The 12,032-nt window shown below is 44.9% G+C and overlaps 3 protein-coding genes across 3 annotated transcripts; all 3 read left to right on the forward strand.

Annotated features, from left to right (window-relative positions):
• The first annotated feature begins 29 nt into the window (after positions 1-29).
• LOC101074478 (cytochrome P450 2K1-like) lies at positions 30-10,983 on the forward strand. Its single transcript, XM_029836290.1, has 10 exons — positions 30-294; positions 371-533; positions 710-859; positions 936-1,096; positions 1,251-1,430; positions 1,510-1,651; positions 1,792-1,976; positions 2,407-2,548; positions 2,631-2,869; positions 10,092-10,983. The coding sequence occupies exons 1-9, from the start codon at positions 97-99 to the stop codon at positions 2,816-2,818; spliced, it is 1,509 nt and encodes a 502-aa protein (XP_029692150.1). The 5' UTR covers positions 30-96; the 3' UTR covers positions 2,819-2,869; positions 10,092-10,983.
• LOC101078362 (cytochrome P450 2K1-like) lies at positions 3,992-5,054 on the forward strand. The gene is made up of 4 exons (XM_003979997.2): positions 3,992-4,147; positions 4,221-4,362; positions 4,431-4,541; positions 5,047-5,054. The coding sequence occupies exons 1-4, from the start codon at positions 4,040-4,042 to the stop codon at positions 5,052-5,054; spliced, it is 369 nt and encodes a 122-aa protein (XP_003980046.2). The 5' UTR covers positions 3,992-4,039.
• Positions 5,636-10,983, forward strand: LOC101078137 (cytochrome P450 2K1-like). The gene is made up of 10 exons (XM_029836282.1): positions 5,636-5,735; positions 7,298-7,515; positions 7,592-7,754; positions 7,931-8,080; positions 8,157-8,317; positions 8,472-8,651; positions 8,732-8,873; positions 9,014-9,198; positions 9,629-9,770; positions 9,853-10,983. The coding sequence occupies exons 1-10, from the start codon at positions 5,657-5,659 to the stop codon at positions 10,038-10,040; spliced, it is 1,608 nt and encodes a 535-aa protein (XP_029692142.1). The 5' UTR covers positions 5,636-5,656; the 3' UTR covers positions 10,041-10,983.
• Positions 10,984-12,032: the final 1,049 nt, after the last annotated feature.

The raw sequence follows: 12,032 nt of genomic DNA on the forward strand, positions 1-12,032 counted from the left end.
GGGTGGGGGATTGGGTGGGGTCGAGTCAGAGATAAATGTGAGTTCGCCTCCACTCCTGCATTCTTCTTGGTCCGAGGCTGGACGCCACAGCAGAGGATGTCTCTCCAGGATTTCTTGCTCTCGCTCGGTCCGTCCACTCTGATGGGGAGCGTCGCTCTCCTGCTTCTCCTCTGCCTCGTCTCCCGCAGCTTCGGTCGGGCTACACGGAGGGAGCCTCCAGGACCCAGAGCTCTTCCCCTGCTTGGCAACCTGCTGCAGCTCGACCTCAGCAGACCTCACCAAACCCTCTACCAGGTGACTCACGACCCCCCTGAGGAATATTGTTTTCAGAGTACTGAAGGAACTAAATGGGAGATCTTTCCAATTCTAGTTGTCCAAGAAATATGGACCTGTGTTCAAAGTGCACTTTGGACCCAGGAAAGTGGTGGTTCTGGCCGGTCACAAGACGGTCAAAGAGGCTCTGGTCGGCAATGCAGAACAGTTTGGAGACCGAGACATCTCTCCGATATTTTATGATATAAACCAAGGTCACGGTACGTCCATCATCTGTACAAGAGCAACTACTACAGGAGAGGTTGTCTCCATTTGTAGTTTACTGGGTTCTGATTCAGGAATAAATACAATTCAGACTTTGTGTTTGGTGAAACAGGGAATAAGAACGATATCCTGATACGGTGAAAACACATGAACAACTAAAGTTGTTTTCCAGGCATCCTGTTCTCAAATGGAGAAACGTGGAAGGAGATGAGACGCTTTGCTCTCAGCACCCTCAGAGACTTTGGCATGGGTAAAAGGATGATCGAAGACAAAATCGCAGAGGAGTGCAACTATTTGATCCAGAAGTTCGAAGATCATGAAGGTACAAAGGCTGGAAAAACATGGTGATGAAATTCTCATGTGTGGGGGAACATTTCACCCAGATCTTGTGTCCACAGGGAGAGCCTTTGACACGTCCCGCCTGGCTAACTACGCCACTTCCAATATCATCTCCTCTATCGTTTATGGGAGCAGGTTTGACTACGATGATCCTCGCTTTATTAACATGGTGAACAGGGTTAACGAAGTCATCAGACTGACAGGCTCCGCCCCCATCCAGGTAAAATTGGCACGCATTCAGCACCTGGTGCTTTCAATGACATTTTGTTCTTATTGTTATTATTAGAAGTACCGGTATATCTATATTAGACCATTCTAATAGGGATTTTTTCGAGGGTTCCTTTGTGTTGACCAGATTTTCTTCCATCTTGCAGTTGTACAACATTTTTCCAGGACTGGCCAACTGGATAAAAAACCGCCAGCTGTTACTGAAACAAGTTGCGATGAACTTGAGGGATATGACAGATCTCATCCAGCAGTTGAAGGATACCCTGAACCCCGACGTTTGCAGAGGGTTTGTGGACTGTTTTCTGTTGAGAAAGCAGAAAGAAGCAGTAGGAATTTTTAAATTTTTTTTTAAAATAAAATAGTGGTGTTTGGCTACATATTGAACATGTTTCATATTTCTTCCAGGATTCTGGTGTTATTGACAGTTTGTACAATGAGAAGAACTTGTTGTATTCGTTGTCCAACCTTTTTGGAGCTGGAACAGACACCACAGCAACCACGCTCAGATGGGGTTTGCTGTTAATGGCCAAATATCCACGGATACAAGGTGATGATCCCTTTATGTTTAAATGCAATAATGGTGCAGTTGGCTGTGATCTGATTTCCATAATTGGACTCCTTGACATTCAGTGACCCTGACCTTCCCCCCGTCACTCCTCATCCTGCGTTAATATGTTATTTGTTCAGACCAGGTGCAGCAGGAGCTCAGCATGGTGGTGGGAAACCGACGGGTCTGTGTAGAAGACCGGAAAAACCTCCCATACGTTGATGCTGTCATCCATGAGATACAGCGACTGGGCAACATTGCCCCGATGGCTGTTCCTCACAAAACTGCCCGAGATGTTGAGTTCCGGGGCTACTTTATTGAAAAGGTCAAGTATTTTTCAGAAGGTCCAATTTAGTGCCACCATAAAAGTGTCCACCAGAGGGCAGAATACCCTCCAGTGTGACCTGGATGAGTGAACATTTTCCAACACAACTGTAAAAATCTAAGAATGTTGCTGGGGCCAATCATTCACAACAGCAGCTCTCCTCCATCTACTGTATACTATCTAACTATAGCTACACCATAACAACCAAGCACCACTTACAGGAGCCTGTACCTGCATTACCTGATGCTTCCCACCAACTCTGCCTGTGCGACATGGCGGACAGAACAAGGTGGAATATGCAACATCAACAGAGGTTCACAGCAGATCAGTTAACAGGACAAGACAGATACACAGATTAGTCCACAGTATTGTTGAAGACCTCCCTTTAGCTGAGCCCATGCTAAAAGTGCTCTCTTGTTTCTGGGTTCAGGGGACTACTGTGTTTCCTCTTCTGACCTCTGTCCTGTATGACGAGAACGAGTGGGAGACCCCGCACACCTTCAACCCCTCCCACTTCTTGGATAAGGATGGTAAATTCATCAAGAGAGACGCCTTCATGCCCTTTTCTGCAGGTACACATTTTCGGGATTACCGATGAGCTAGTCAAAATGCTCCCGCTGTTTTTAAGTTCTTCAAAACCCCCTCTTCCGTCAGGCCGTAGAATGTGTCTCGGAGAAGGTCTGGCTAAGATGGAGATCTTCCTCTTCTTCACGTCCCTCCTCCAGCAGTTCCGTTTCACTCCTCCCCCCGGTGTTGGTGAGGATGAGCTGGATCTGACCCCAGTGGTGGGCTTCACCCTCAGCCCTTCACCCCATAAGCTCTGCGCCATCCCTCGTCAATAGGGAGAAGACTGGAGCACAGCCTGGAAAACTTTAGGAAATTGGATTTTCAATCTTGTTTTTTCAATCTTGAGGGGTCATGACCCATATTCAGGTCAAACGTACAGACGTCAGATACTAAAAGTTAAATGCTCAGATTCATGGTTGATTTTGTAGAGCTGAAAAATCCCCTGGGGTCAAAGGTCAAGCATCTTCCACTTGGGTTTGATTTGTGCTTTTAGCCTCATTTCAGAGCATGTGTTTACCGTAGTTTTCGGACTATTGAGCACAACTGAATATAAGCCGCAACAGCTACATTTAAAAAGAAAATACGTTTTGTACATATATAGGCCGCACTTCAATATAAGATGCAAGTTTTCATGCTGTAAGATGACACATTTACATAGAAAGTCGGTACACGGAAGACTTTTTTAGTTTTAATTAATGACATGCTTTTTTTCAAACTGTGCCTGACAATCAGCAGTTTGGCACCAACACAACTCCAACACGGCATCACCTTTAATTTAAAAGCTGCATCATATGTATTTTTTCGTGTTTTCCATGATGAGGGCGTGTGCTTGATGCACAACATGACAGTTCAAAACCAAAATCAAAACAAGTGTCTTCTTCTGCACCTAACGTTTCCCCAAATCTGTGTCACGCTTGCGTTTACTGCTAGAGTGCCCCCAGTGGCCGTTAGCCAGTAAAAATCTATAAATTAGCTGCACTGTTGTGTTGGCCACAGGGTTTAAAGTGTGTGAAAAAAGTTGTGGCTTATAATCCGAAAATTACGTTACTCGATACTGTAATTTATGTGGTATTCTGTGTAACAGTGTGAAATCAATAGAGAAATAAAAACGATAACAGGATATGATACACAACTTTGAATGTAATGACTGTTCCTTAAAAACCCTGCTGTGCCACCATATTCAGCGTGTGTCATATTGACCATTGTTGGGTTTCTACCTTTTTCTTGGTGGGTTCTGGCCGTGATAGGCTGGTTTCCTCTCAGCAGCAGTCTCAGAGGCTCCGGCCCTCTGTGATTTCTGAGAAACCTGGAGGCAATGTGGCTCTGCCTGACAACTCTACCATATGCTCTGGACCAGAAGTAGCGTGCACAGCAACAAGAGAAATAGATTTCAGACTTAACCTGTAGAGAGACAAACTCTACCATTCCCTGCTCTTAAACACTGGTCCCAGTTTCTACATATTGTTCGGGTAGAGGACAGGAAAAACCTGCCGTACATGGAAGCCGTCATCCATGAGACTCAGAGAATGGCCAACATCGTTCCCATGAGTCTCCCTCACAGAACCAGCCGAGACACCTCCTTCCAGGGATACGTCATCCAAAAGGTTCACCGCCCTCTTTGAACTCGCTCACGTTTATGTTGCCACGTTGTTCTTCATGGGGTCTATCTGCCCACAGGGGACGATGGTCATCCCCCTCCTCACTTCTGTCCTGTATGATGAGAGCCAATGGGAGAAGCCACACACTTTCAACCCCGCCCACTTTCTGGACGACGAGGGCCGATTTGTCAGAAGAGATGCCTTCATGCCCTTCTCCGCAGGTAGGTCCACGTCCCTACGTCGCGCTTCAGGGTCCCGTTTGGACTGACGCGGCTCCTCCTGGTTGCAGGTCGCAGGATGTGTCTGGGTGAAGGCTTGGCCAGGATGGAGCTCTTCCTCTTCTTCGCCTCTCTTCTTCAGCACTTCCGTTTCAGTGGACAGCCTGGACCTCACGCCAGTCGTGGGCATCACTCTCAACCCTTTAACTCACAACCTGCGCGCCATAAGTCGCTTCTGATGTATGGCACCATAACGAGATTACATTTATTTTTTTAAATAATTTTGACAAATAAACGTGTGCATCCCGTCTTGGGCTTTTTGTGTGAAAAACACAGCTGATCTACAATTGAATCAGCTGTTTATTAGACTGATTATTAATAGACCTCCCTGTCACAAACTCACCTCTCCAACATTTTGGCCACCACTCCCCCCTTTCGCCTTATCGGACCAATAAGGATTCTGGCTTCTTTATTTTGCTTTCTGCAAAGATCTTTGTGTCACTACGAGCCTCTTAACGTTGCATTACAGCAATGCAACATTTTCGTGGTACTAAAAATGTGAGGATGAGAGGTGCTAATGAACTTGTTCCGTCCGTAATGAGAGCTCATCAGGCCAGTCCATCCAGTCCAAGTACGTTTAAAAAGGCCTCTGCTTTTTTTTCCAAATGTGTTTGTGTCTTTTTGCAGATTTGTGAACATCAAACATGCTCCCATATGAACACAAACGTACTAAAACATTGCTATAACCGTCTCACACGCGGAGACCGAGAGATTGTTGTTGTAGACCAGGGATCACTGACCTTTTTGAAACTGAAGGCTACTTCCTGGGTACTGATGAAGGCAAAGAGCTGCCAGTTTGATACACACACTTCTGAAATTGCTAATTTACTCACTTTATCTTTAACTGTATAATATTAATAATTATTAATGGCATTTATCTGTGTGAAGACACTGACCATGTTAAGGATCTCTCACAATAAATAATAATGACAACAAGATTTAAAAAATACAATATGGAACACTTTATTTCTATATTTTCAAGTGCGATTGTTTTTCAAATTGAACATTTTCAAATGATCACTTCTACAACAGTCCAAAAAATCACAATGTTCCTCTGCAGCATTTTTAACATTTTAAACAAAAACCCTGTACAAGCCTAAGAAAAAGCCTTATAAAGACCATCCGCTGCGCTGCTGCTTTCCACCGACTCGTCACACTGGGTGCTGAAGCACCTGCACCCCTCCAGATCACGGTCCGGTGGCTAGTTAGCATGGTAGCTCGTGTGGCAAGTTGTGAAATGTCGCCCCGCATTGTGTCGCTTTGCCGTCGCTACAGTCGCCCCGCAAATGAGACACACGCAGGCTCCTTTCATATTGGTAAAAACAAAAATTTCTACATTCCATTCATCGTGAAAATGTTAGGTTTTATTTCTTTTTTCTGCCATCTTTTTAGGGGTCAATCATCTTGCTTTTGCCGCTCCACAAATGCTACGTTTTGCGCACAATACTGACAATATCATGTATATTAATCATTTAAAAAATAATGATTGATATATTGTCATTTCCAGTTAACATGTAAGTGAGATTTAAACAAGAATAACTAAAATAAAATAAATAGATGCAGCTCACTGGTAAGTGCCGCTATTTGAACTAATTTTAGAACAAGGCTGCGGGCGACTCACGTGGTCCTCACGGGCGACCTGGTGCCCGCGGGTAGACAAACGTTACTGCTGGGTGGTGCTGCATGTAGAGCTGCTGCTGCAGAGAATGCCGGGAAATGTGATTTTCTCTGTGTAGAAGAAGATGCCTTGATGAGAGAATGAATGATCACGGGAAGGTTTGATTCTGTCAATTGTGATGTGAAGACATGGCTGCGGAGTCCCCAATCAGTCGTTTTTGCAGCCTTGTTTGAAGCTGCAGAAATATTTGAAAATCCCTTTAACCTGGCTTCAGTTGGGGCTGGAAAGTGAGTCTCCTCTGATGTGACTTGAATGTATTTGCTGTCACACATGAAAAGGGGAAAATGGCAATCTAAACAACTTTATGAACAGCTCCAAAACATTTGTAGCAATTTCTTCTCTGGAACGACACACTGCGTGGAAATCTGTCATCTTGGAAGGATTTCTTAACTTTTTTCTTATGTGATTTTTCACAAGTCACGTTACCGGGAGCAGTGAAGAGGTTTTCCACCACTGATGGTCAAAGTTCCGCTTTTTCCCTTTTGAGATAATGGGGAGGGCGCACCTATGGGTGAAGGCAGGGTATACCCCTGCAGAAGTCGTCAGTTCATCGCAGGACCTTCTGTGAACATCTGTGGGTTTATTACCTTGCTTAAGGGTACCTCGGTAGTGCTCTGAAGGTGTTCTGGAAAATTCCTAATGTGTTGTTTAAAAAGGGAACTTGAACGGCGGTAGCCTTGTCCCGCCCCATAAGACTGTCCTGCTGAGTGTATATGTGTCATCTCAGTTTTAAATTAAATTCTGCTCTCTGAAAATAGAAGCAAACACCACAGCCTGGATTCCTTTTTTCCCGTTATATAGAAAATCTATGTATTTTAGACAGATGTGGCTAAAACAGACACCTTTATATTTCTATGGGATGCCTTCACAAGTCCAGCTCATCTCCTGACACCTCAGTGCTCTTGTTATTTTGACTGAAACTGAAGGTTGTTGAAACTTGTTCGTGGAATGAAAAACCGTTACGTATTTGCAGAAAAGCGGACACCACTACTGAACCCAGTAAATAAATGACAGGCTTAGGTTTTTTGGCAGACTGTTTAAAGGTCACATTTGCCCCAGATCAGATGTCTCCCTCCCTGCAGATGCTCAATGGTGACTGACAGTTTAATCACACCTCTGAGGTCAATGCTGGGCAGGGAGGGGGTCAAGTCAGAGATAAATGTGAGTTCGCCTCCACTCCTGCATTCTTCTTGGTCCGAGGCTGGACGCCACAGCAGAGGATGTCTCTCCAGGATTTCTTGCTCTCGCTCGGTCCGTCCACTCTGATGGGGAGCGTCGCTCTCCTGCTTCTCCTCTGCCTCGTCTCCCGCAGCTTCGGTCGGGCTACACGGAGGGAGCCTCCAGGACCCAGAGCTCTCCCCCTGCTTGGCAACCTGCTGCAGCTCGACCTCAGCAGACCTCACCAAACCCTCTACCAGGTGACTCACAACCCCCCTGAGGAATATTGTTTTCAGAGTACTGAAGGAACTAAATGGGAGATCTTTCCAATTCTAGTTGTCCAAGAAATATGGACCTGTGTTCAAAGTGCACTTTGGACCCAGGAAAGTGGTGGTTCTGGCCGGTCACAAGACGGTCAAAGAGGCTCTGGTCAGCAATGCAGAACAGTTTGGAGACCGAGACATCTCTCCGATATTTTATGATATGAACCAAGGTCACGGTACGTCCATCATCTGTACAAGAGCAACTACTACAGGAGAGGTTGTCTCCATTTGTAGTTTACTGGGTTCTGATTCAGGAATAAATACAATTCAGACTTTGTGTTTGGTGAAACAGGGAATAAGAACGATATCCTGATACGGTGAAAACACATGAACAACTAAAGTTGTTTTCCAGGCATCCTGTTCTCAAATGGAGAAACGTGGAAGGAGATGAGACGCTTTGCTCTCAGCACCCTCAGAGACTTTGGCATGGGTAAAAGGATGATCGAAGACAAAATCGCAGAGGAGTGCCACTATTTGATCCAGAAGTTCGAAGATCATGAAGGTACAAAGGCTGGAAAAACATGGTGATAAAGGTCTCATGTGTGGGGGAACATTTCACCCAGATCTTGTGTCCACAGGGAGAGCCTTTGACACGTCCCGCCTGGCTAACTACGCCACTTCCAATATCATCTCCTCTATCGTTTACGGGAGCAGGTTTGACTACGATGATCCTCGCTTTATTAACATGGTGAACAGGGTTAATGAAGTCATCAGACTGACAGGCTCCGCCCCCATCCAGGTAAAATTGGCACGCATTCAGCACCTGGTGCTTTCAATGACATTTTGTTCTTATTGTTATTATTAGAAGTACCGGTATATCTATATTAGACCATTCTAATAGGGATTTTTTCGAGGGTTCCTTTGTGCTGACCAGATTTTCTTCCATCTTGCAGTTGTACAACATTTTTCCAGGATTGGCCAACTGGATAAAAAACCGCCAGCTGTTACTGAAACAAGTTGCGATGAACTTGAGGGATATGACAGATCTCATCCAGCAGTTGAAGGATACCCTGAACCCTGGCGTTTGCAGAGGGTTTGTGGACTGTTTTCTGTTGCGAAAGCAGAAAGCAGTGGTAGGAATTTTCATCAAGATTTTTTAAAATAAAATAGTGGCGTTTGGCTACATATTGAACATGTTTCATATTTCTTCCAGGATTCTGGTGTTATTGACAGTTTGTACAATGAGAAGAACCTGTTGTATTCGTTGTCCAACCTTTTTGGAGCTGGAACAGACACCACAGCAACCACGCTCAGATGGGGTTTGCTGTTAATGGCCAAATATCCAGGGATACAAGGTGATGATCCCTTTATGTTTAAATGCAATAATGGTGCAGTTGGCTGTGATCTGATTTCCATAATTGGACTCCTTGACATTCAGTGACCCTGACCTTCCCCCCGTCACTCCTCATCCTGCGTTAATATGTTATTTGTTCAGACCAGGTGCAGCAGGAGCTCAGCATGGTGGTGGGAAACCGACGGGTCTGTGTAGAAGACCGGAAAAACCTCCCATACGTTGATGCTGTCATCCATGAGATACAGCGACTGGGCAACATTGTCCCGATGGCTGTTCCTCACAAAACTGCCCGAGATGTTGAGTTCCGGGGCTACTTTATTGAAAAGGTCAAGTATTTTTCAGAAGGTCCAATTTAGTGCCACCATAAAAGTGTCCACCAGAGGGCAGAATACCCTCCAGTGTGACCTGGATGAGTGAACATTTTCCAACACAACTGTAAAAATCTAAGAATGTTGCTGGGGCCAATCATTCACAACAGCAGCTCTCCTCCATCTACTGTATACTATCTAACTATAGCTACACCGTAACAACCAAGCACCACTTATAGGAGCCTGTACCTGCATTACCTGATGCTTCCCACCAACTCTGCCTGTGCGACATGGCGGACAGAACAAGGTGGAATATGCAACATCAACAGAGGTTCACAGCAGATCAGTTAACAGGACAAGACAGATACACAGATTAGTCCACAGTATTGTTGAAGACCTCCCTTCAGCTGAGCCCATGCTAAAAGTGCTCTCTTGTTTCTGGGTTCAGGGGACTACTGTGTTTCCTCTTCTGACCTCTGTCCTGTATGACGAGAACGAGTGGGAGACCCCGCACACCTTCAACCCCTCCCACTTCTTGGATAAGGATGGTAAATTCATCAAGAGAGACGCCTTCATGCCCTTTTCTGCAGGTACACATTTTCGGGATTACCGATGAGCTAGTCAAAATGCTCCCGCTGTTTTTAAGTTCTTCAAAACCCCCTCTTCCGTCAGGCCGTAGATTGTGTCTCGGAGAAGGTCTGGCTAAGATGGAGATCTTCCTCTTCTTCACGTCCCTCCTCCAGCAATTCCGTTTCACTCCTCCCCCCGGTGTTGGTGAGGATGAGCTGGATCTGACCCCAGTGGTGGGCTTCACCCTCAGCCCTTCACCCCATAAGCTCTGCGCCATCCCTCGTCAATAGGGAGAAGACTGGAGCACAGCCTGGAAAACTTTAGGAAATTGGATTTTCAATCTTGTTTTGTGATTTTAGTGAATCAGCTGATGCCCATGAGGGGTCATGGCCCATATTCAGGTCAAACGTACAGAAGTCAGATACTAAAAGTTAAATGCTCAGATTCATGGTTGATTTTGCAGAGCTGAAAAAGCCCCTGGGGTCAAAGGTCAAGCCTCTTCCACTTGTAGCTTTAGTACTGGGTTTGATTTGCAATAACATTTGCAAAACATTGCAATAACCGTCTCACACGCAGAGACCGAGAGATTGTTGCTGTAGACAAACGTTACTGCTGGGTGGTGTTGCATGTAGAGCTGCTGCTGCAGAGAATGCCAGGAAATGTGATTTTCTCTGTGTACAAGAAGATGCCTTGATGAGGGAACGAATGAAGGATCACGTCAAGGTTTGATTCTGTCAATTGTGACGTGAAGACATGGCTGCAGAGTCCCCAATCTAGTCTGTCTTCTCCGGAAAGACACACATGGTCGACTTTATGGTCTGCTTTTTTTCAAACTGTGCCTGACAATCAGCAGTTTGGCACCAACACAACTCCAACACGGCATCACCTTTAATTTAAAAGCTGCATCATATGTATTTTTTTGTGTTTTCCATGATGAGGGTGTGTGCTTGATGCACAACATGACAGTTCAAAACCAAAATCAAAACAAGTGTCTTCTTCTGCACGTAATGTTTCCCCACATCTGTGTCACGCTTGCGTTTACTGCTAGAGTGCCCCCAGTGGCCGTTAGCCAGTAAAAATCTATAAATTAGTCGCACTGTTGTGTTGGCCACAGGGTTTAAAGTGTGTGAAAAAAGTTGTGGCTTATAGTCTGAAAATTAATATACTCGATACTGTAATTTATGTGGTATTCTGTGTAACAGTGTGAAATCAATAAAGAAATATAAACGATAACAGGATGTGATACACAACTTTGGATGTAATGACTGTTTATGAAAAAAACCTGCTGTGTCGCCATATTCAGCGTGTATTATATTGACTATTGTTGGGTTTCTCCCTTTTTCTTGGATGGTTCTGGCCGTGGTAGGCTGGTTTCCTCTCAGCAGCAGTCTCAGAGGCTCCGGCCCTCTGTGATTTCTGAGAAACCTGGAGGAAATGTGCCTCTGCATGACAACTCTACCATATGCTCTGGACCAGAAGTAGCGTGCACAGCAACAAGAGAAATAGATTTCAGACTTAACCTGTAGAGAGACAAACTCTCTACCATTCTCTGCTCATAATCACTGGTCCCAGTTTCTACATATTGTTCGGGTAGAGGACAGGAAAAACCTGCCGTACATGGAAGCCGTCATCCATGAGACTCAGAGAATGGCCAACATCGTTCCCATGAGTCTCCCTCACAGAACCAGCTGAGACACCTTCCAGGGATACGTCATCAAAAAGGTTCGCCACCTGCTTGGGAGAGAGACGGCATCATATATTATTACCCTGTGCACAGCGTTTGAGATCCTCTCCAGGGATCTGAGGTTTGAGGCCCACACCAAAGGTAAAGTTAAATATTTTTCACAAGGTCCAATTTAGGTAATCATTACTGAAATGTTTTTTTTAAAAAAAGGAAAACTACCAAAGGTCAGATCACCGTCCAGGTCATCGCAACCTACTGGATAATGCAGAAAAACTGGTCTAAACCTGATATGATCGATGTGCTCATACTTTAGCCTGCTTGGCTGACAGCCTGGCTGTTTGGCAGAGCAGACTATAGGAATGCACTTTGACCTGGATAACTGATGCCAGAAAATAATTTAAAAAAACAAAACAATGTTCAAGCCCTTCTGGTCATGAATACCTGAATACAGCTCCAAGCAAATGTAGAGGTGTCCCTGCTCCAAAGTTTTGTTAATGGTAGGTGGAAGATGAAATGAGCTCCAACAAGCATTAAGTTATAGATAGCACATTCTTTTTATATATCAAAATAATTTATTTTTCTCTATTATGCTAAAGAC

Source organism: Takifugu rubripes, chromosome 5, assembly GCF_901000725.2.
Source record: "Takifugu rubripes chromosome 5, fTakRub1.2, whole genome shotgun sequence".
Taxonomy (NCBI): Eukaryota; Metazoa; Chordata; class Actinopteri; order Tetraodontiformes; family Tetraodontidae; genus Takifugu; species Takifugu rubripes.